The sequence below is a fragment of the Chrysemys picta genome, chromosome 3 (assembly GCF_011386835.1).
Source record: "Chrysemys picta bellii isolate R12L10 chromosome 3, ASM1138683v2, whole genome shotgun sequence".
NCBI lineage: Eukaryota > Metazoa > Chordata > Testudines > Emydidae > Chrysemys > Chrysemys picta.
This window is the reverse complement of record NC_088793.1, coordinates 8,065,414-8,089,742: the sequence shown is the minus strand read 5'-3', so window position 1 is coordinate 8,089,742 and position 24,329 is coordinate 8,065,414. Positions and strand designations below refer to the sequence as shown.

The following is a 24,329-nucleotide window of genomic DNA, read 5'->3' as shown; positions in this document are numbered from 1 at the left end:
ACCACTAGCATGATAAAAATGCTGCTGGTGTCTCTTTGGGTATGTCTACACTGCAGTTAGTCACCTGGGGCTGGCCCGTGCCTGCTGACTTGGGCTAAGGGGCTGTTTAATTGCAGCATAGAAAGTTGGCAGCCCAAGCTCTGGGACCCTCCCACTTCACAGGGTCCTCGCCTAAGCCTGAGTGTCTACACTCCTGCACTGTAGACATACCCATCGGCAACAGGGGTAGCAGAGGCTGTTTGCAGTGGTGCTAGTACTGACGAGCGGACAGCAGCAAGGGCCTTTCCCCTGGCACGGAGGGAGACCTGTGCAGTCAGTCTGTGCCTGAGTGTGTTTGAGTTGCATAGTACAGGGGCTCAAACTTTTCCAGGGGGGGGGGACTAAACCTAAGGAACGTTTCCTTCTGAACACTCCTGGTGCCATCGTATCCCTATGGCATCTAATGCGATTACTTTGCCATGTGATGTCTCTAATTCATTTAACAGTCTCCAATGCAATGAGTGTTTTGCCTTGCTTGGAAATATTAACTGCTCTCCATTCTTTTATTCCTCTCGCTCCCCTGCTCATGCTTCTGTGGGGCCTGTTCCCCTTCTCCTCCTTGTCCCTTAGCCATATGTTCTTGCTCACTGGTGCCATTCTCCCCAGCATCCACTGCCCAGCCATCTCATCTTCTGCTCCGCTTAGTCCCTAGATCATGCTACTCTATTCGTTTTCCCCCTCGATGTTCCTTGGTAGTGGCTGATTCTTGTTTCCCTTTCTTCACAGTAGTCCATTTGAGAGGGAGATACATTAGTCCCTCCTTGTTTCTAGGGGCTTTACAGGCTCTTTTCAATGGAGATAGCTGTAGAAGATGCTGGGGACTACCAAGGCGGTGGGACTAGGACAATGTGACCAAGGCTCTCCAAGGCCCCTGCAGCCTGCAATGTGGGAACTGTGCAGGAACAAATGTTCTTGAGCAGCTCTTCCCAGCCCTTGTGAGCCATCCTACTGCCTGAGTCTGGGGTATGAACCTCAGTCTCAGGAAACCTTTCCTTCTTCCCAAGGGTGAACTGGTGGAGGCTAGATTTGGGAAGAAAGAGCAGATGGGAAAAGCCAAAGCTCTGTAACGTTTGCTGGGCCTTTTGGAGATGGGAAAACAAGTGGCTGGAGCCTGGAGAAGTGATCTGAGGGCTGGGGCCCTGCTCTACTGCTTTACACCTGTGCGAAGTATATGTAACCCCATTTTAGGTACTGCAGAGTTCCTCATTCCATAAGCACCTCACAACCCCACCCCACCCTTTGAGATTGGCCAGTGCTATATCCCTATTTTGGGGCTGGGGGAGGGAGACCCAGCAAGACTAAGGCCCAGATCATTGAAGTCAATGGGAGTTAGGAGCCTAAATGCCTTAGGCCCAGATCCTCTAAGTGATGTGCACAAAGTCACAGGGGGAGTCTGAGACAGAACAGGGACTTGAACCCAGGTTTCCCAACTCCTAGGCATGTGCTTTAACAAGTAAACTGTCCTCCCCCCTCTGGTCTGGTGATGTGTACACCCACTTTGCACAACTGTTAAGTGCTGGTACAAGGCAGCGTTGCATGAGACCCACACTTTGATTGGGGCTGCATCCGTCTTGACGTTCTTAAGCACAAATTCAGAGCTGGTGTATATGGTCATCCCTCCCCCTGAGCTCAGCAAAGCTGCACTCACCTATAGCAGGTGACGTGCCAAATGGGTGTCAATTTCACGTGTTTCCCACGCTCCCAAGAGCAGGCAAGCGGTACAAGCTACGCTCCTTTTCTGCTTCTAGGTAGAGTATGACCAACTCCCACTTCATTTACACCACCACTGAATGTGGGACTGGGTGATGTTCATGACAGTGAAACCCACCAGGGCTCTAGTCCAGTGGATGAAGAAGATCGCTGGGAGTCAAGCCCTTTGGGATTTTATTTCCAGCTAAGTAAGCCTGGGGCAAGTCACTTACACCTGGTCTACACTAGAAAATTAGGTCCAGTTACCCACATTGGAGTCACATGTAAAAAATCCACCCCCCTGAACAGTGAGGGGAAGCTGGACTAAAAGTCCCCACGTAGCCAATGCTAGGTCAGCTGACTCATTCTTCCAGCGAGCTAGCTACCTCTTCTCAGGGAGATGGATTACTTATGCCGGCAGGAGAAAGTCAGCGGTGCTGCTGCAGTGTTTTACATGTAGACAAGCCCTTACGCACTCTTGAAAAGCCCCCTGGGCACCAACCCACATCTTTAGGCCCCTGAATACCTTTAAAAATGGGGCCTCTTTCCCTTAGTTTCCACATCTGGAAAGGGGTTAATGAGACTCACCGCTGTGAGGTGCTTGCTGACCTCCAGCTGAAAAGGCATTATACACATGCGAAGTACTTGTATTACCCTTCACAGCTCAGAGAATGTATTTACACTACAGGAAATTCATGCAGAGACTTGTTTTCCCTTCCATGCTGTGTTTGCGCAGAGCCTCTCATGGGGTGAGGCCATGAGGCACTTGAACATCCAGCAGCCTAGGCCAGGGCACGGAAGTGGTCAGGACAAACTGGACACGGAATCACTGTCTTTTAAATTCAACTTGTTCTATTCAAGAAACTAGAGAAATAATTACACTGTGTTTGTTTTCAAACAGAATATTGGATGAAGGCTTTAATAAAACAGTCTTGTTCTTTGCCAATACCTGTCCATCTCTTCCTTAAAGCGACAGCAAAGGTGACAACAGCAGAGAGCGGAGTGCAAGGCAGTGTCGGAAAGAGAAATCCGCAAATAGTCTAACAGACACAATTAAAAATATAAATGTCGATCTGTATCTTTTTATATATATATTTATATATTTGAAATACACAACATTGGTTTTTATTTCTTCACCTCCAAGTCAAAGGAAATATTGCACTCTCTCTGATCTCCTAGCTACGGTGGCATAGGGCAAGGATGAGCATTGTGTGAACTAACAGAAAACCCAAGTGCTCCTGTTTTAACTCTCCTGGCACACACCAGAGATTTTTTCCTCTGACCACCCACCCTGAGTTTTTATCTCTTAGCAACAAACACTAAGTGGAGGCTGGGTCTGTGGCACTAAATTAAATCCATGCCACCTGCCTCTCTCGATTACACTAACAGGGTACACAGGAGCCTACTGCAATTGGGAGCGCTCCTGAAATGCTGTGTGAGGCTTACGCCTTCCCACCAGCCAGACCCACATCAGCACGAGGGTGCGTGTGTGAGAGCTGTAGGGGGATTGGATCAGTCCCTCCCCTATCTCCCTTCTGCTAAGCTGCAGATGGGGAGCTGAAGTCAAGCAGACCCCTCTAAGATAAACCTCCAGGAAAAAAGGAGCAGGCCAGGGGGTGGTTTCTCTTAAATCTAGACATTGGGTTGAAAGATGTTACTATCAGTCTTGTTTCTAGAGCGCTGGGCACTCAAAGCTGCTTGTCTCTCGCCAGTGGGAGGCACTGGACTTCATTTGCTAGTGGGAGCATGGAGCCCAGCTCCATCATGAGCTGTCGACCACCTGGTGTGGAAGAGTCACTGAGGAGCCGTTGACGAAAGAGCCCTGCTTCTCCCGGCCCTTCAGGAAGAAGGTCAGCAACTCCCCTTTGCCTTTGACGTAGATGGCCCCCCGGCGCATAAAGCGGAAGCCGTACTCCTTCAGGACGAGATGGGTCTCTTCCACCACCTGCACAGATGAGCAGACACAGGGCGATGGGGTGCCAAGGCAGACGTGACCGCAGGGCTGCTTTTACTGGGCAGTGCCCTCGCTAAGGGCTGTCACATCCCTTCACTTCTTCTTCCCATTATAACTCCTCGCCCTCAGCTTGCAGGCTCTACCCCGGGCATGAAGCGTTTACACCGCCCCTTTCATTCACGGACCACCTGGTACTTTGCTGTAGAGAGCCAGCTGAGAGGTTCAGTGACTTCATGGTATAGCTGACCCAGGAACAGTTCTAGAGCCCCTCTCCCCCACCCTCCTATGTCAACCATTACGCTTGGTACCTCGACATCTGCTTTTGTGTCTCCCTCTGTGCTCCTCCACGCTGCCACGCCTTTCACTCCGCCCAGTCTCTGCACCCTCCCAACACTCGCAGCTTGCTTCTCTAGAAGTCTCTGGAACAGCCTCCGTTAGTCAGGCGACCTCATTCTCCAAACCTGGCTCTATCAGTGAGCTCCAGTGCTACCTGCACTCACTCTTGCTCTGATACGTCACACCACCCTGCCTGTCAAACTGCACGTGCTGTCTCCTAGGGGCTGTCCCTTTCTCAGTGTCTATACGTGCTACGGTTATGGTTACTTGGGCATTTACATTCCACCCTCCTATTTTACTAGTTCACAACGTCCATCTCCGTTGAAACGGGTCAGGCCTGGCGTTTCTGAGGGGGATGTGCTCACCCACCTGGATGTTCCCCATCACGCCCGTTGACTCCATCCTGCTGGCCACGTTCACCGTGTTCCCCCAAATGTCGTAGTGTGGTTTGCGGGCGCCGATCACTCCTGCCAGCACTGCCCCTTTATTCATGCCTGCAAATCGGGCACAAGGACAACCTGACTTTACTACCTGGGTCCTGTAGTGGGGAGGGAGCCCTGGCCCTGGGTGTGGAGGAGCACAAATACACAAACATACAGGGCACCCACATGGGCCGTAGGCGGCACCCCAGCATCATCCACGATACATAGGGCAGGCGCACAGCACCCTAGAAGTTTTTCTAAAAAGCAGCGTTTGGCTGAAGTCGCAAGGAGCGTGCCGGCCTCCAGCGGGAGGCCTGCTGTGACGATCCTTTCTCTGGCCCCTATCCCCATGCTGCTGCTGGCTCCCTTCCTGTCAGCTCCAAGCACCCAGTACTAGAACCAGAGGGCTGGGGCTAGCAACTCGCCCAGTGCTCCTGTCATGCTAATGGTGAGATTCCTGGCTGTAACCAGCCCAGCGCTGATGGCTGCGTCGTCATTAATCCCTGCTCTCCCCTTCTAGCTAAGCGGTTGCTTTAAAATAAATATATTAAGTCTCATTAACAACTGACACGTGGTGGTTCTACGGGGCTGGGATCAGCTGTAAATGTTTCAGCAGCCAATCGGGGTTTCGGGTTCCCGTACCCTGTGCTTATTCATAGATTCTAGGACTGGAAGGGACCTCGAGAGGTCATCGAGTCCAGTCCCCTGCCCGCATGGCAGGACCAAATACTGTCTAGACCATCCCTGATAGACATTTATCTAACCTACTCTTAAATATCTCCAGAGATGGAGATTCCACAACCTCCCTAGGCAATTTATTCCAGTGTTTAACCACCCTGACAGTTAGGAACTTTTTCCTAATGTCCAACCTAGACCTCCCTTGCTGCAGTTTAAGCCCATTGCTTCTGGTTCTATCCTTAGAGGCTAAGGTGAACCAGTTTTCTCCCTCCTCCTTATGACACCCTTTTAAATGCCTGAAAACTGCTATCATGTCCCCTCTCAGTCTTCTCTTTTCTCGCTTCACTCAGGCCACAGAGAAACACGTTGATGGCTGATCTGTGGGATGCTGTCTGTTCCTGGGACTAGTGGATGCCATTTGAGACATGCTCTGGGGGGGGGCCTACACCCTGCCCTATAGGGGGCTGGGCCCATTAACAAGGCTCTGCCATTTCATACTGCTATGAATGCTACCACTTAGCGCTTCACAGCTCTGTACAAACAATTCAGCCTTGCCCCTCTCCTGAGATATAGCGAAGTATTATCAGCTCCATATGGGGAAACTGAGGCTCTGAAAGGGGCAGCAACGTGTTCACGGCCTCACAGCAAGTCACTCTCAGGGCTGGGATTAAAACGTGAGCGTCTTTGGCTCCCAGATCCCCACTCTAATCACAGGCTAGCACTGCGTGCTCAGCAATCCAGTCTATGGCCGCATAGTCCAGGTCAGGACTTAAGGGGACGCTGTGTGCTGACGCAAGCCAGTCGGGGAGCTAAGGAGAACCACAGTGTCTGTCTATGGCCAGCAGCCACAATAAAGACTCCTCTTGATATATGCAGATATACCTATCTCATGGAGTTGGAAGGGACCCTGAAAGGTCATCGAGGCCAGCCCCCTGCCTTCACTAGCAGGACCAAGTACTGATTTTGCCCCCGATCCCTAAGTGGCCCCCTCAAGGATTGAACTCACAACCCTGGGTTTAGCAGGCCAATGCTCAAACCACTGATCTATCCCTCCTCCCTCTTGATAGTTGCTCTGCCATGTCTCTGCTGACCTGGAAAGGCACAGGAGGAGTAACAAGATAAACTAAAGGCCTTGCCCTAAAGGACTGCACAAATGAAAGAAAACAAGACACACACGTTTCAGTGACAGCCCAGTGCCCTGCATGCAGGGATCAGAGTTGAAGCCCATCTCTGCTTGCTGGACTGGTTGGGTCTCAGAGTGCTGGGGTGTGGATACTCCCCTTCAATCTCCCCCTCAGTCAGCAGACTCCCGTCATTCCCACGAAGCAGCACTTGCCTATTCGGAGCATGAAGTTGTTGAAGGACTGGTAGTTAATGTTCATCAGGGTCACTTTCATGGCTAAGGCAAAGTCGGCCAAATCAGCTAAGTGCTGCCAACGCTCCTTCTCCGAGAGCTCCTCTTTCTGCAAGGGCAGTGCAAAGCAAAGGGCAGAGGTTGAGGGAGGTAAAGAGACCCTCCCACACCCCAGGAGGCAGTGATCAGCCTGTCCCATTCCCCTTTCTCCATCCTTCCCCGTCAGGCCTGAGTTCTCAGACAGCCCAATTCACCACCCTCTCCGCTGTTCCTGTACCTTTATGGTGGTGTTGTAGCCATTGGTATTGACATCGGGGGTCACTCCAGAAGCAGCCATGTAGGTGCTTCCAATAGTTTTGATCTTGGTGATGCACCGGAACTGGGGATCGTCCAGGAGCTGTGAGATACAGGAGACAAAGCCATAAACACAGGAGGTGGCTGGAAAAACAGTTCAAAGACTGATGAGCGGTGAGGTTACAGGGACTTGTGTCAGGCCAGTATCAGTTGTGGTTACAGTTGAACCTCAGAGTTACGAACTGACCAACCACACACCTCATTTGGAACCAGAAGTATGCAGTCAGGCAGCAGCAGAGACAAACAAACAAAAAGCAACTACAGTACAGTACCGTGTTAAACATAAACTACTACCAAAAAAGCTTTGACAAGGTCAGGAAACGGTTTCTGTGCTTGTCTCATTTGAATGAAGATGGTTAAAAGCAGCGTTTGTCTTCGGCACAGTAAAGTCTGAAAGCTGTATTCAGTCAATGGTCAGTTGTAAACTTGTGAAAGAACCACCACGTTTTGTTCAGAATTACCAACATTTCAGACTTATGAACCGCCTCCCTTCCCCAGCTGTTTGGAATGCTCAGGTCCTACTGTATTTAAAACAACAGTGACACCTGGTGGCTGGTTAGCAGAATCACAGGCTCATTTTACCTACTGATGCCCTGGCTGCAGGCTTCTTCTGGAGAGGCCAAAACGCATCCTACAGTTACCTGCACCTTGAATCTGGACGTGCAGCTCATGGATACCACACATCTAGGGTGACCAGATGTCCCGATTTTATAGGGACAGTCCTGATATTTGGGGCTTTTTCTTATATAGGCTCCTATTACCTCCCACCCTCTGTCCCGATTTTTCACACTTGCTGTCTTCAGAGTAACAGCCGTGTTAGTCTGTATCCGCAAAAAGAAGAACAGGAGTACTTGTGGCACCTTAGAGACTAACAAATTTATTAGAGCATAAGCTTTCGTGGACTACAGCATCCGAAGAAGTGGGCTGTAGTCCACGAAAGCTTATGCTCTAATAAATTTGTTAGTCTCTAAGGTGCCACAAGTCCTCCTGTTCTTCTACTTGCTGTCTGGTCACCCTACACACATCCCAGCATGCACTGCTCTCTCTGGAAGCAAGTGGAGGCTGCTCAGAACCTGGTGGAGCATTGCATGCTGGGATCTGTCGTCTCCAGGGCGTGAAGCTTGGTTCCAGGTGGGCTGGGCAGCAGTAGGGAATGCACATCTGGACAGCTGGCAATGGGAGGTTAGAAGGCGCTGGCCCAAAACTAAGGCTGCTTACAGCTGCACCCAGTGCCAGCCAATAGCAGTCTCAGCGAGGGGCGCCCCCACAGGGAGAGCCAGTCGCTCAGCTTGGCCAGGAAGGATCTCTGTATGCCAGCGGGGTGGCCTACATTTCACTGCCAGCCCACACCGTCCCAAGTGCTCCCCTTAGGGGCCGGCGTCCGACTGGCATGGGGAAGGCTGGCGCCCGGGCTGGACTCACCGCGTCGAAGTCCGAGATGATCTCGTTGAGGAAGCGCAAGCACTCGATCCCGCCGTTGTTGATACTCTCCTCCGTGTAGAAGTCAGCAAAGTTTGGGAGGGAGGCAAACATGACGCCGATTTCGTCGTACGACTGGCTGTACAGCTCCTGCGGGACCAGGAAGCAGGCCTGTCACTCTAGTGTATTGCACTATATTAGCTGTACCCAGCCGGGGGAGGACACCCAGCGATGCCACGGCGCCAACCCGCTTATTCCAGGGCGGCCCGAGCGCCTACTGGGCTCACTAGTTCTGTACAATGCAACTGCTTCTGCTACCTGGCTCCTTATTAAACCCGCAGCCCCAGTCACTCTAGCACAGGGGTTCTCAAACTGGGGGTCGGGACCCTTCAGGGGGGCGTGAGGTTATTACACGGGGGGGGGGGTCCACGAGCTGTCAGCCTCCACCCCAAACCCCACTTTGCCTCCAGCACTTATAATGGTGTTAAATATATAAAAACGTGTTTTTAATATGTAAGGGGGGTGGCACTCAGAGTCTTGCTGTGTGAAAGGGGACACCAGTACAAACGTTTGAGACCCACTGCTCTAGCACATTTAAGGGTATGGCGACACACTGCACTTAAACACCTGCGGATGGCTCGTGTCAGCTCTCGGGCTGCGGCCTGGGCTCTGGGACCCCACAAGCGGGAGGGAGGTCGCAGAGCGCAGGCTCACGCCCGAGCCCGAACAGCTCCCCTGCAATTAAGCAACCCCTTAGCGTGAGCCCACAGCAGCTGACATGGGCCAGCCGCGGGTGTTTAACTGCAGCGTAACCAGTCCCAAAGAGCCCCTGACAAAACTCCTCCCAGCTTGGTCACCCTGTGAGCTCCCCTGGCTCCACTGAGCCCCAAACTCACCTATGCGCCCCCTAGTCAAGTTCCTCCCAACTCCCATTGGGTGGGGCTGAGTAATAGCAGTGGGCACGCCCCATTTAACCTATGGCTTAGCATGCCAGAGCCCCTCTCCCAGGGCTAGCTGGGCAGAGCTCAAGGGCTAGCGAAGGGATCCCCCGGGGGCAGTCTGGGTGCCCCCGGAACATCACTCACATACAGATCTCAGGCCCCTCACAACTCCCCTGTGGGGAAGGCATCAGTGCCCTTTTTTTACAGCTAGCCACATGGAGGCCAAGAGAAGTTCAGTTTTGCCCTTAGATGCGACTCAGAAAATGGCATCTGCCCCACTCAGCGCAAGGGGTGTCAGCTCTGGCCCTTGGGAGACGCCCCACCCATTTCTCCTGGGAGAGGGGGCTGTTTTGGTCTCATGGTGAAGAGAGCTGTAGGAAATGGGGTGGCACTGACTTCAGCAGGAAGGGCACCCAGCTTTTTAAAACTGGGGCACAGACCCCCAGCCGCTCCTCTCAATCTGCCCGTATGATCCTACACTCTAAGGGGCTTCTCTGGCCCTCCTCGTGTGCAGTCATTAATCGATTTATCCTCACAGCTCCCCGGGAGGTAGGCAAGTCTCATCCTCATTTTACAGAACTGAGGCACAGAGAGATTAAGGGACTTGCCTGAGGGCCCCCATGGTCTCAGTGGCAGGGCTGGCTTTAGAACCCAGGGTTGGGGTTGAGTGTCGTGGTACGTCTGCACTGCAGCTGGGAGGTGTGATGCCCAGCTCAGGTGGGCGTACACACACGAGCTCTGCTTGAGCGAGAGCGCTGACAACAGCAGGGTGGCCGTGACGGCGGCACGAGCTAGCCGCCCGAGTACGTGCCTAGGCTCTCGGCCGGGGCTGTACTCAGGCAGCTGCTCAGGGCACTGTGGCCACACTGTTGGTTTCAGAGCGAATGCGTGGGAGTCATTCCCCTAGCCCAGTGCAGGGAATGACCTAACCCTGTCTTTGAGTCCCGGGCCTAGGGAGGTTTCCTTCCATCTCTGATTTCTAGGATTCTCTGGCTTGGGCTGGGAGGCCAGCGGAAGGAGACTGGAAACCTCAGCTCTCCCCACATCACAGTGTCTGGCTCGCCCGTTCTCACCTCGTCCCGTTTCTTAGAGCCCAGGAAATGCCGGGCCACGTGCTCTGGCAACATATTGGTGACCAGAGCCTCGTTCCAGCGCCTCATCTCGTACACCCGCTCCTTCTGGTCATGGACATCGATCTTCCACAGGAACAACGTCCTGGCCAGCTTCTCCACCTGCAGGCAGGGCAAATGCCACAGAGTCAGGCAGGGCCTCGCAGCGCTTCGGACACAGTGACCTCCCCATGGGCTCACTGAGGTGCAGGGCTGGGGCAGGACTCGCTTACGGTACCGCGGGCGTGTCTGTGGCAGAGCCAGGAACGGAATGCAAGAATCCCGCCACCCAGTTCTCTGCTCTAACCACTCAACTCCACTGCCTCTCGCTGCCCCGCCCCCGTCTCCCCTGCACCAAGCTATTCGCTGCGGTGATGCAGTCACTCCAACACCCACAGGTGGGAGCCTTCCAGGTCAGCAGGCTATGGGCTTCCTGGCTGCGGTGCGAAGGCAGCCCTTTCCGAGAATCCTACGCCATCCGAGAGCCATCCAGAGATCGCCTCCGGCAGCTAGGCACCAAACAGATGGATCTTTGGGCCACTCACGGCTCCAGCAAGAGGGCAGGGCACTGGGAGAGAAAGAGAGAGCGAGAACAAAGGGACGGGGGAGAGGGAAATGCAGATACTGGGGGGAATAAGGAGGTAGGGGAGGGAAACCGATCCAAACCCTTCCAGCTCGGTGCTGGGTTTCAGGGAGCTAGAGAAGGGATAGGAACAAGTGAGCAAAGGAACCCAGAGGAACCCCAAAGGAGAAGGGAGGGCAGAGATGGAAGAGAGAGAGGCAGAGGCACAAGCGACTTGGGAGGGGAGTGACGCATGCAGAAGAGCTCCAGAAGTAAGAGAGAGGGGGGCTCTGCATGGGACAGGGTGAAATGGCCCTCCAGCGGGGCAGTGTGGGGGAAGGTGGCCATGTGTCCCAATGCCCTGTTGGTGGGCGTGCCAGGAGAACTCCAGGGATCGCAGGAGAGTGAAGACGGAAAAGGAATGGGAGCCGGACAGATCACTCACGTGGCGAGAGAAGTAGTAGAAGCTGAGCATCATGATGAAGACCATCACTGTCATGGAGTACTTGGAGGGGACCAGGGTGGACCTGCCGAGGGAGAGACGAGTGAGCCACGTTCGTCCCACCATGGCTGGGTCCCCTCCCTTTCCATGGCAGCCAGCACGTCCCTACACCAAGGCCGACACCCAGCGACTGCATGAGGGCTTTGAAGATCTTCAGGGGGCTTTCCCTCCTCCCACTAGCCTCTGCTGGAAGGATGCAGGGGCAGCTCCATGAGAGGCCTGACAGGGACAACCCAAACAACCTCTTGATGAAAGTTCTTGTCCCGGTCGGCCATCAGCTGAGAACAGCTGCCTTTGGACCAGCTGGGAGCACCCAAGGGCTGCAGCCACTCCCGCCCCCCGCACTAAAGCAATTAAGCAGCTATGGCGGTGTCTGCATTAGGGAGCGGGACTTGTTTCGGGGAAGGACTGGGAGAGAGGGGAGGGATCGCTGCAGAGGCGGGAAGGCTGGATGGGAGGAAACGTCTCCGCACCCTGGGCTGTGGAATGGTCTCCCCAGGGGTGGAAGGTCTGAAACTGGACCAAACCAAGACCGTAATAGGGAACAGTCCTACATTGCTCCTGGAGCGCAGGCCGGTCCCTCTATGTCCTCTCCGCCACGCCCAGTGCCCTTACACGTTCTCCTTGAAGCGTTCCTTATCGTACTCGTCGAAGATCTGCTGCCAGGCATAGATGTTGACCACGCCCACTGCCCCGGTGATCATGACCATCAGGGTGAGCTTGACCATGTGGCTGACCTGCACCAGCATGATGGTGGCGATGAGGGCCAGCACGGCAATGAAGCTGTAATACTTGGGGTCCTCCACGCAGCCCCCTGCCAGCAGGGTCCCTGCGGTGCTGTTGCTGGTGCTGGAGTAGAACTGCAGACAGCTGAGCTGTGGGGGGCGGCAGAGAGATGGGTGAGGGGTTACAGATTGTTACGTACCAATGGCCAGACTGGATCGGAGCAGCGATAAGGAGAGGCTCTTATTTAGCCTTCAGAAATCTCTCTCTCTCTTCCCTTTTAAAATGGCCCAGCCTGAAGTCCCAGCCCTCCTCAAAGTAGGGTGACCAGACAACCATGGTGAAAAATCGGGACGGGGGTGGGGGCTAATAGGAGCCTATATAAGAAAAAGTTCCAAAAATCAGGACTGTCCCTATAAAATCAGGACATCTGGTCACCCTACCTCAAAGTCAGTGCCCTGAGTATAAACTGAGTAATGGCGTTTAGCGCTCCCTGCCTGCCTGGGATAGGGATAGCAGCAGCGCCAGCGACGCGCTCCGCCTTGCCCCAGACCCTGGGCTGGAGAGGTCGGAGAGGGTCGCTGAGCTGCATGGCCCATGCAGTCCTTGTCAGCACGTTAGTTCCGGGTGAGGTGGCGTTCCTTGAGATGTGGCTATCAGGGCCACCGTGAACTGGACTCCCACCTTTCCAGGTTTTCAAACAGCTCTCTGAGGGTAAGCGCTTGTGGTTTTCACTGACCTGGGCTCGCTTTGAACCAGCGACTCAGGGGTGAAAGGCTCCACAATAATCGTGCCCAAACACAACAGGGCCTGTCTGTGCCGCACAGATGGCCAGGTGCTATAGGAAACCCAGCCAAACGCTACAGAACCTTCCCCCAGGCAGAAACCCACCCGCCATCACCCCTGCACACATCTGGGTACCGTTATCACCATTGATCATCTACGGACCCTGGCAAGATAAGGCAATGGCTGGAGGAAGATCAAACCTCATGCTTCAGGGCATGAGCTGCTAGGCAGCTGCAGGGCAGTGGGATGGGGTCAGGAAGGAGGAACCAAAGATTGTGTCTAGATGGGAAGTTGGGCCCTTGGAAAGTCCTGTTTCCTCCCTTTAGGATGGCTGAGCTTGCTGCTGTAAAGCATGATGTGGTTGTGCCAGAGGTACCCACGCTTTGCCCCTCGTGGCAACCTGCCAGGAGCCCTGGGCTGCACCCAGGTGTCTGGGCTGCCCTGCCCTTGACCATGCAGCCGCTGAGACACCCTATCACGAGGTGATGCCGGGCTCTTAGGAGGAAGGCAGAGCATTGCATGCTGGGACCTGTCCTCTCCCTGGCTGCCCCCCCCCCTTCCAATTAGGATCACTTCAGCTGGTGTAAATGCAAACACTGGGTCTGATTGTCCTCACGGCCGTTAAATCGGGGGTCCCTCAGTCACACCCGGTGGAGCGACACCGCTGCGGAAGAGCTATTGGCGTCAGGCCCTAGGGATTCGCCCATTAATAATGCTGCTAACAATATCTGGCTGCCGTCGATCTTTGCTGTTTTCGTTTAATGACCAGCAGGGCATGGTGCTCTGAACAATTATTGGCACACCCAAAACGGGAAGGTCAGAACGGACATATAAACTGAGTAATGGCATTTCGAGCTCCCTGCCTGCATGGGACAGGGACAGCAGCCGTACAGGCAGGATGGGGTCAGCCATCCACACCGAGAGGTTTATAAATAGGCACCGTGATCCAAACCCAGCCCTGGCATCACGCAACCCTGATCCATGGAGAGACACCAGGGCTGCGCAAGACCCACCAGAGCTAATGGGCCTCTCAGGTTGGAAGGGAGCTCAACAAGTCATCAAGTCCAGCCCCCTGCGCTGAGGAAGGACCAAGTAAACCTGGACCATCCCTGACAGGGGTTTTCCAACCTGGTCTTAAAACCTACAGTGATGAGGATTCCACATCTCCATTGGAAGCCTGTTCCAGAGCTTAACTGGCTTTAGTGAGACAGGTTTTCCTAATATCTAACCTAAATCTCCTTTGCTGCAGAGTAAGTCCATTCCTTCCTGTCCTACCTCCAGTGGCCATGGAGAACAACTGATCACCTCTTTATAACAGCCCTTAACAGCTGAAGACTGTTATCAGGTCCCCCTTAGTCTTTTTTTCTTAAAATATGCCCAGTTTTTTTAACCTTTCTTCATAGATCAGGTTTTCTAAAGCACTGGCTCTCAACCTTTCCAGACTACTGCCCCCCTTTCAGGAGTCTGATTTGTCTTGTGTACCCCCAAGTTTCACCTCAGTTAAAAACAGCTTGCTTACAAAATCAGACATAAAAATACAAAAGGGTCACAGCACACTATGACTGCAAAATTGCTGACTTTCTCCTTTTTACCATATAATTATAAAATAAATCAACTGGAATATAAATACAGTTCAGTGTACAAAACAAGTCATTGCCTGTATGACATTTTAGTTTATACTGACTTGGTTAGTGCTTTTTATGTAGCCCATTGTGAAACTAGGCAAATATCTAGATGAGTTGATGTACCCCCTGGAAGATCTCTGCATACGCCCAGGGTACGTGAACCCCTGGTTGAGAACCATTGTTCTAAACCTTCTATCAGCTTGGTTGCTCTCCTCTGGACTCTCTCCAGTTTATTCACATCTTTCTTAAAGCGACACAGTGCCTCAGATGAGGCCTCACCAGTGCCGAGTACAGTGGAACAATTACCTCCCGTGTCTTACAGACGACATTCCTGTTAATACACCCCAAATGATATTAACCTTTTTCACAACTGCATCATGTTGTTGACTCAGATTCAATTTGTGACTAACTATAACCCCGGATCCATTTCAACCGTACGGCCCCCCTCGCCAGATATTCCCCATTTTGTACTCATGCATTTGATTTTGGATGTCGATAGACTCTTCCTCTGAGGCACCCAATGGAGCGACCTCATGTGCTGGTGTGAGGTGGCAGGGAAAATGGTGGCAGGGGGGAGGCAGGAAGGTTCTCACCATATCCACGATATCAGCCATGGTGAGGATAAAGATGGCCGACATGGCCCATGTGTTCCGGGCCCACCGGGTCCTGTCGATCCAAGTGGAAAAGGCTACGAGTTTTTTGGGAAATACCTATGAAGAGAAGAGGTTTTTAATCACGTGAATCTCAGCCCTTCTGCCCAGAGGCTATGGTGATGGGAGCCTTGTAAGTACCTGGCACCAAGAATCCCAAAGTGCTTTGTCAACACTCATTTCAATGGGAGTTAGAGGCCTAAATGCCTTTGAGGATGTGGGCCCAATTGTTAACCCCCACATCACACCATGGGGAGAGCAGTCTACATTGCCATCAAGTATCTCCAGAACCACACGTTTTTTGGAAGTCTCTGGATGAAGGGTGCGCCCCCGGCTGAAATTGGGTGGCCCACAATCTCAGCTTTCAATTAGCTTTCTAGCCCTTACCTCTGTGAAGGAACCCTACCAAACAGAGTGGTGCTGCCTTCCTGAATCTGCAGACAGCCCGAAACAATAGAGGTGTGAACTGCCCCATTCAACTCAACGGGGGGGGGGGGGGGGATGTGACCCCACAGCTGAATGATGAGCGTTACAATGGTAACATAGTTCACTGTTTCACCGCCGATCGCTTTAGGAGAAACATCCAGCTAAGGTACCTACACAGTGTTGTGGGTTGTAGTGATGGATATTGGGCCAAAGAGAAACAGCTGGTCATGGGGGAGGAACTAGTAACTCAAGGACACCAAAATGTTTCAGTACATTTCTGCTTTTGTAGGACTGATCTTTACAACATTTCAACAAATCCATGGTCACGAAGGACTTCACAGCACATGAAGGACTGGAGGATAGGTCCCTCAATGGCTATTAGCCAGGATGGCCAGGGATGGTGTCCCTCTGTTCGCCAGAAGCTGGGAATGGGCGACAGGGGATGGATCACTCAATGATTGCCTCTGAGACACCTGGCATTGGCCACTGTCGGAAGACAGGATACTGGACTAGATGGACCTTTGGTCTGACCCAGTCTGGCCGTTTTTATGTGGTGATAGAACACAGACCCTCCTGCTCCAAAAGTTCCTCCCTCTATGACCAGAGCTAAAGGGGACTCTCCATTAGCTATTAGCGATATGGGGCCTATGACACACAGTTAAGCAGGGCGGATTCCATCCGCTTCCACTGACTCCTTGGGAGTCGCGGGTGCTCAGCACCTTTCAGGAGCAGGTCCTCTGTCCTCTTACCCTGGGGAAAATGGCTGCCAGAGAGCAGAGAGTCAGGATGAGCAGCAGGATTTCTCCAATTACAAAAGTCACATAATTGGCCACCAGCCTGCAGAGAGAGAGAGACAGTCAAAAGCCAGCCCTGTGCGGGGTTAGTCCAGTGACGGTGCTACCCACACAGCCCAGTGGGTTCACACAGTACTCCGCTGCTTTTCATAGCAATATCAGATTGCTGAGTAGGTTTCACTCGGTTTTGGGCCACGAGCACGAACGGCGCAGAGAGACTGCAGCTGGGCTAGGACGAGCGGGCAGAGGACAGAAAGTAGCCAGCATGGGGCTGAGAAAGCCGCAGGTCACTTCCTAAGCTCATGTTCTCGAAAGGCAAAAGAGACACGGAGCTAATATGTGTTGGTTGCAGCCAGGAACTAGACTGGCTACTCCTCCAGCTGACGTGGAAGACGGCCTGTGTTGTGGGCAACTCTTGGGGGGAATATATATGAGAGCAAGAGGATGACAAAGTGCTAGCCTGGGACGTGAGAGACGAGGGTTTAATTCCCAGCTCAGCCACAGACTCGGTGTGATCCTGGGCAAATCACATGCCCCTCCGTGCCTCAGTTTCCCATCTGTACAATGGGGATAATAGAGCTGCTGCAAAGATAACTACATGAAGGGTTGTGAAGTGCTCGGACACTCCAGGAACAGGGCCCGTATTAGTCCCTGAGAGTGTGGGGAGAAGAGGGGATGTTATTTCAACACACTTTTTAACTAAGCTTCCTAAAAATCCTTCCAACTCCTGTGAAAGCTGGTTGGCTTTTCTGGCATCCCCACACCCTGCAGCAACACTGTGGGTGGGAGGGATAGCTCAGTGGTTTGAGCGTTGGCCTCCTAAACCCAGGGTTGTGAGTTCAATCCTTGAGGGGGCCACTTAGGGATCTGGGGCAAAATCAGTACTTGGTCCTGCTAGTGAAAGCAGGGGGCTGGCCTCAATGACCTTTCAGGGTCCCTTCCAGCTCTAGGAGATAGGTATAGCTCCATATTAACAAGCATTTGCAAAGCACTAACAGTGGGCGTGATTCCGTGCAGGACAGATGTCAAAACAAAGCCCCTGCTGGCAGGACCTTGCAGTCCCAAAGAGAAGGTCTTCGGGGGAGCTCTAGCAGAGCCAGGGGCTTTTCACCGCAGCACCGATTTCTGGGCTTTGCCTCATTCCCCTCCAAGCAATAACGGGTGACACTGATGGGGTACAACAGCCATGTAGCACTTTTCAATCACGGCGCCCAGGGCTTTGCGAACACATGGGGAGATACAGGCCTTGCCCTGGAGAGCTAACGATTTAAGCATTAGGCCACCCAGTCACACCCTGCTAGGTCTGCGGCAGGGGACCAGCCCTGGAGCAGCCTGGCAAATGCATGTTCTCACCGGGGGTTCCCATGGCAACCTGCCCACAATCAGATAGGGAGGGAGGCTGGCACTGCACGGTCACTTGGTCCTGTCGATTCATTATTTGATTGCCCTTCCCCGGGGGTGCGGGCAGAGGCGATTGTCAATCGGACGTAGCGAGGACAAGCTGCAGTGCTTTTCCCCCCCACCGCGCTCTCAGCAGGGTGGCTAAGGCTTCACTCAGAGGCTCCGCTCCTACAGCTGGCAAACAACCCGCTGGCCGGCTGGACTTCCCGCGGCGGCTGCTCCTGGGAGAGCCGAAGAGCAGCCAGAGAGAAAAGGGGAAAACCTGGGGGCCGAGGGCTCAGGGAACTTTCCACACCCACGGCCCCTGCTGCAGCCTGGCAAGAGTCATTCAAGACAGATGCCGCTTGATGGCTGTGGAGTGGCCTATGTGAAATGAGTGTGGGGGAGGTCTCAGCCCAGTCCCTGAGGATCAGGGGTTCACATGATATAGCCCATCCCCGCAGTCAGCATCCCGGCTGGCAGTCTCTGCCCAGAGGGCAAGGACCCCGCAGGCCATGGAGAGAAAGCCCAGTGCCTCCCAAGAGCTGGTCCCTCTAGGTCAGAGCTGAGGAAACGGAGCAGGATGATACTGGGGAATCTTTAACTGCCGCTGCCTACGCTGTACTTGCTCCATCTCCCTGACAAACACACCTTCTGGGAGCCAGGCCTGCTCACCCCGACCTCCCTGGGTTTCTAGCACACCTCCGGTGAACAGGGCCACACAGAAGTCCAGCCCAGGAGGAATCAACCAGGCCTCTGGGGGAATATGTATAGGGAGTGATGCACCAGGCCCATTCTACAACTCTGCCCAGGGTGAGGGGTGGAGAAGGGTATTCCCAGCGCAGAGCCCCATTGTGCCAGGGGCTGCACAGACCCAGCCCCTGCTCCTTGCCCCAATGGACCTGCTCACCAGGGATCGATTAAGATCTCCACCAGGGCGGTGAAGAAGAGCACCACGCAGGAGCAGCTGAAGGCGGCCCCGCTCTGCTTCTCCTTCTCCACGGAGTAGCGCGTCTCCATCTCCGGGTTGATGAAGCGCATGGAGAGGCGGTAGGTGTATTTCCCCTTCAGCCTGCCGGAGACACCGCGCACCCCGGTGAGATGCTGGAGGCCGTGGGCAAAGGGGAAAAGGAGAGGGAGGGTCCTCACTCTGCCGGGGGGCTGCTGCAAGGGTATTGCCATCACCATGAGGAAAGAAACGAGGGCCGAGGGCCGTGGGAAAGAGTGCCTCTAGGGGGAGGGGAGAGGAAGAGGATCCCTGCAGCATCCAGGAGAGAGGTAGAGGATTTGTGGGAGAGGACAGGGTATCTGGGGGCAAAGGGTACAGCCCCCATAGGGGGAGGTAGAGGAACAGCACCTTCAATCAATGGCATCTTGGTGCTGTTTGAGGCACACACCATACCCGGCCGTTGTTCGCGGGGCACCGCTGGGCCGGCTGATACCCAGTGCATGGAACCGGTTAGCGGTGCAAGGAGAGCAGATCCACTGCAGCCCAGTTAGTCTCTGGGCAGGTTTGAGATGGCTGGGCACGTCCCAGCAGGGCTGCACTGGCCAGCACCCCGTGACCCCGAGGGGCTGGGGCTGGGTCCCTGTAGCAGAGCTGCACTGGGGAGCCCCCGTGACATGGAGGGGCTGGTCCCTGTAGCCGGACTGCACTGGGGAGCCCCCGTGATCCGGGGGGGCTGGGGCTGGTCCCTGTAGCCGGGCTGCACTGGGGAGCCCCCGTGACATGGAGGGGCTGGGGCTGGTCCCTGTAGCAGGGCTGCACTGGGGAGCCCCCGTGATCCGGGGGGCTGGGGCTGGTCCCTGTAGCCGGGCTGCACTGGGGAGCCCCCGTGACATGGAGGGGCTGGTCCCTGTAGCCGACTGCACCGGGGAGCCCCCGTGATCCGGGGGGGCTGGGGCTGGTCCCTGTAGCCGGGCTGCACTGGGGAGCCCCCGTGACATGGAGGGGCTGGGGCTGGTCCCTGTAGCCGGGCTGCACTGGGAAGCCCCCGTGACATGGAGGGGCTGGGGCTGGTCCCTGTAGCCGGGCTGCACTGGGAAGCCCCCGTGACATGGAGGGGCTGGGGCTGGTCCCTGTAGCCGGGCTGCACTGGGGAGCCCCCGTGACATGGAGGGGCTGGGGCTGGGTCCCTGTAGCAGGGCTGTACTGGGGAGCCCCCGTGATTTGGGGGGGGGTCGGGAGCTGGGTCCCTGTAGCCGGGCTGCGCTGGGGAGCCCCCGTGACATGGAGGGTCTGGGGCCACTCACGCCTGCACAGACTCCCTCTCCAGCAGGGCTTCGTTGAGCAGGTTGTTGAGCTCCTGCTCGTTCTGCGAGGCGTCGACGACTCTCTCGGCCAGGTCGCGCAGACGCAGCCGCCGCCGGGGGTTGGGGAAGGAGGGGTTCACCACCTGGCCAGGGGGAGGTGAGAGTCAGACCAAGGCAAACCCCTGGGGTTACTGGCTGACAAAACCAGAAGTGCACCCTGAGAAACAGGCCGTCTCCTCTTGAATGCCGCTGGCCAGCCTGGGCCGGATCCCCAGCAGGTGTAAACGGGCCTTGCTCCACCGACTTCCAGGCAGCCCATTTCCACCAGCTGAGGACCTGGCCCCTCAATCTTAGTAATACCCCACCCCTCCCCCACACGGGCGAGGGTCACTGTGGCCAGGTCCATTCATATCCCGGCAGAGAAGTACAAGGCCCAAGTACTTGTCGCCCTTCTCCTTGTGTCGGAATTCGACAGGGTGAGCAAACCCCAAGGGTAACAAATACCCCCCTGTGTGCTCACTTTCGAGCCTGCTGCGGCTCTAAACGCCTGGGGGTCGCCCCGTGCTCCCCTGCTGCTGCTGGGTGCCAAGCCCCTCCCCAGCCTCCCCTCTCCCCAGGGCGGCTCTCACCCTGGTGTCCAGCTCCTCGGCCTCGTCGGGCGTGGTGCAGGTGGTGTTGATGCTGCCGTTACACTCCTTGGTGTTGATCAGCAGCGGGGAGTTCCCATGGGAGGACGTCAGGGACAGCTTCTAGAACACAAAGGAGCAGGTGGGAATTCAGCCACCAGGACCGAGGGCCGTAAGAAGGGGGAACGACTCGGGATGCGGCATTCTGTTTCCTGGCCATTCTGCCTAGGCCTCATGCTGGTCCCACTGTATGGGGTGAAATTCACCCACAAGGCTTCCAATATGGGAAAGAGGGGGTGTCTTGGAGGGAAGAGAGTGACTGGAGCAGAGGAAGACGTAGGGTGGTTATTAAGGAGCAGTGGAAGTTACGGACGGCAGAGACGGATTCAGTCTCTTTAGGAAAGGGACAGGAGCGCTGAAGGTTTTAGAATCAGAGGCTCACAGGAATGGGGAGCCAGGAGAGAGGAGGATGGGGCCAAGCGTTCACACCTCTTGGCATGTGTGAGAAGGGCAGAAATGGAGACAGGCCTTCGCAAGGTGGAGAACGAAGCCCAGGGCAGGCCACGGAACAGGGGGCGGCAACGGGGGAGATGAAAGGAGCTGGAGGAGGAGGAAGGTCACTCACCACTCCGTTGATCCCATTCTTGAGGGGCTGCTTGGGCACCACGATGAGGTACGTGACGATCCCCTTCTCCTTCAGGTACTCGCACCTTGTCCCCCCCTCACCGGGCTCCACCTCGAACTCCCCTTTCAAGCAGTCCATGGTGCTCTGGGAGATGTGTACACGCCTGTGGGCCAGGTGGGAAGAAGCCATCAGTCAGGCCCCTGCTGCCTTCGTGCCAGCCCCGGGCAGAACTCGGCAGGTTTGGGGGAGGATATTTTGCGAAGGGATTGAGGGATCCACACAAAGCCCCTCACCCTCTTCATCCACTGGGGAAGGAGGCAGGACTGAGAACCCTGGGTCCCAGCAGCGATTGGTTTCCATGGGGAAGGTGGGAATGGATTGAGCAAAAGCAAAGGCCCATGTCTCGGTGGGGGATGGGCAGAAGCGCAACAGCAGATGCATCCGGGACCTGACCCGTGGGCGGCTGGGGCAGCAGAAGCAGACTGGGAGCCCAGCAGTGGGGTGGGAACAAGGGGCTGGTGTACTCACAACAGCCTGGCCTGCTAAGGAGACGGCACTCTGCCTGCTGACAAGCCGTTTCCAACTCCTGGCCGGGATGGGTGGGGCACAATCAGCCAGCCGGAGCCAGGGCATGGAACACCTCCCGCCTTGCCCACGAGGCGCCATCAGCCCACCCATCCCTGCGCCCGACATCCCTCTACATGGGACCCTCCCCGGTTATTTGCGACGAGGCCCCATTTGGCTCCAGCCACCAGGTGGGGAATCCAAATCTGGAGCCCGCGTGGGGGGGCGTTCCAAGCTGAGTCCCTTCCAAGGCGTCTGGCTGTCTCCGACGATTTCCCAGCGCCTCAGAGCGGTTGCTCCTTCTAAATGGCTATTCTTGTTATTAATAATCAATCCTGGCACCTCCGCCCAGGCAGATCCAGGGCGCTGCTGCTGACCCCGGCCGGAGAAAGCAGATTTGTTACCCTCGTGGCTTTCCGGACGGCTGCACTTGGCTGCTCCTTGCCCCATGGCTGTAATTTCTTAGCGGTGACAAGACCGGGTGTGCTGTGCTGTATTTGTATTTAGCTAGGCCTGCAGGGCACCCGGCCACAGAGGAAATACTTCCAAACCAGAGTCACCGTCCTTCCGGAGACCTCCCCGCTCCTCCAGGCCCTGCCAATTACCATGGGGCACCCCCACGCCCCCCAGCCCACAGGGACCGCCCTTGTAACAAACGCAGCGCGAGTGACTCCCAGGGCATGAATTCCGTCAGAGCTGGCTGGAGCGGAGCTCCGGTAAATATTTCCCACCCCTCTGGGGGTTTTATAGCATGTTGCGGGGCTCTGGGAAATACTCTATCAGAATTTAAGCCCATTGACTTCAGCTGGCTCCAAATGTGGCCCTGGGATGTTTACCACATAGGAGCCTGGCTAGGTTATTACGGCCACTTCTGGCTGCTGGGGGCAAGGCAGGCTGGGATTTCTGGAAGGTGTCCTGCTCCCCCCAGCCTGCCCTCTTGATGGGCTCCACCTTTCTGTCTCTGCCAGCTCCTGGCCCCTCCCTCAGATCACACCAAGAAGGGAGAAGAACGTCACCTGGGACATGTAAAACTTGATTGCACAAAACCCTACTGATCTGCCCTGGGGACCAATCCTGCACTGGGCGCCAGATGGGACGGCGTGGGACCCAAGAGGGCAAGTCCTGGCCGGATCCTAGACACAGCTCCTGCTTGCGGGGAGCTGACAGGATCGGGATTCTGCTCTTTTTGGCCAGGATCCTGCTCCTAGTGCAGCCAATGGAGTTGAATGGAGGCAGGGCCAAGTCCTGCACAGCGTTAGGTGCTGTTATTAACAAAGACCGACGGGAGGGGAATGCAGTGAGTCTGAGACAGACGGTGCTCTTATGGGTAAGGCTGCGTGTCTGTCACGGAGGTCACTGAAGTCACGGATTCTGTGACTTCCCGTGACCTCTGTGACTTCCGCAGCAGCAGCAGTGTGGGTGTGTGGGAGGGGGCAGGGGTTTGGGGTGCAGGGCGGTGTTTACCTGGGGGGGATGGGCTAATCGGCTCCCACCGGCATGTCCCTGCAGCTCCTAGGCAGAGGGGCCAGGGGGCTCCTCAGTTCCCGGCCAATGGGAGCTGCAGAGCCAGCACTTGTGGCAGGAGCAGCGCGCGGAGCCCCTCCCCCTAGGAGCTCCAGGGACATGCTGGTCGGAGTCGGGCAGGGAGCCTGCCAGCCCAGCCAACCCTCCCACCCCCCAGCGCCAGCGGGGGTCCCGGGCCACCCCCCCCAGCACCCGTGGACTGCCCCCTTAGAGCACCCACCTCCTCCGGCCTAAGTTTTAGTTAGGGGTATATAATACAAGTCATAGACAGGTCACGGGCTGTGAATTTTTGTTTACTGCCTGTGACCTGTCTATGACTTTTACTAAAAATATCCATGACTAAAACATAGCCTTACTTATGGGGTCTCACGCTCTTGCCCTCACTCGGTGAAGCACTGGGTGAGCACCGGCACTGATATCACCGAGGTTAGCCAGAGGGACCCCAAAACAAGCCACGTCACAGGGCTGGAGCAGTGGAGACATAGGACAGGTTTAAGGTGAATGTCAGGGCTAGGGGACGGAGATGGACCGACACTCCTTCGGCCCTGTTGCTGTCTAGCCGCTGCAGGCTTCCCCTCCCCCCTGCCGAGGCTCAGCCTGGGCTGTCCGTCCACCTGGAGATACTCACCCTGGGATGCCGCCGGCCTCCATCTTGTTAGCCACCGTGACATCTGTGGACCACACGTCGTACTGCCAGCGCTTCTGGCCCAGCACGCCACCCAGCACCGTGCCGCTGTGGACCCCCACCCGCATGTCCACGTCCGTTTTGGTCTTCTCTCGCACGTAGCTTTGGGAAAGGGAGAGCAGGGGTCACACAGAGAGGTCGCTGGATCCACGTCTCAGCAGGTAAGTCCCCCAGCTGAGCCTCACCCCCACACCCTGGCAGGGCATTCGGCAGCATTCAGAGATACTGGGACAGATCCAATCGGGAGATGCCCCACCGAAGACACGAGGATTGATGCTGGTCTAGTGGAGTCTGGCCCCTGTTGACACA

General features: G+C 55.4%; 1 protein-coding gene across 2 annotated transcripts in view; it reads right to left on the bottom strand.

Annotated features, from left to right (window-relative positions):
• Positions 1-2,562: 2,562 nt before the first annotated feature.
• Positions 2,563-24,329, bottom strand: part of ADCY3 (adenylate cyclase 3) — a 94,146-nt gene continuing 72,379 nt past the window's right edge. The window contains exons 6-20 of one of the 2 annotated variants that reach the window (XM_008173896.4): positions 23,964-24,122; positions 21,248-21,410; positions 20,626-20,742; positions 19,997-20,139; positions 18,654-18,815; positions 16,319-16,406; positions 15,087-15,203; positions 11,975-12,234; positions 11,303-11,384; positions 10,260-10,418; positions 8,249-8,395; positions 6,750-6,869; positions 6,455-6,581; positions 4,388-4,512; positions 2,563-3,673 (exon numbers count right to left, since the gene is read on the bottom strand). In XM_008173896.4, coding sequence (XP_008172118.3) covers positions 3,491-3,673; positions 4,388-4,512; positions 6,455-6,581; positions 6,750-6,869; positions 8,249-8,395; positions 10,260-10,418; positions 11,303-11,384; positions 11,975-12,234; positions 15,087-15,203; positions 16,319-16,406; positions 18,654-18,815; positions 19,997-20,139; positions 20,626-20,742; positions 21,248-21,410; positions 23,964-24,122 — 2,152 coding nt within the window. In that variant the 3' untranslated portion in view covers positions 2,563-3,490. Of the gene's footprint in view, positions 3,674-4,387; positions 4,513-6,454; positions 6,582-6,749; positions 6,870-8,248; positions 8,396-10,259; positions 10,419-11,302; positions 11,385-11,974; positions 12,235-15,086; positions 15,204-16,318; positions 16,407-18,653; positions 18,816-19,996; positions 20,140-20,625; positions 20,746-21,247; positions 21,411-23,963; positions 24,123-24,329 lie in introns of both variants that reach the window. The other variant, XM_008173894.4, reaches the window with a different exon arrangement.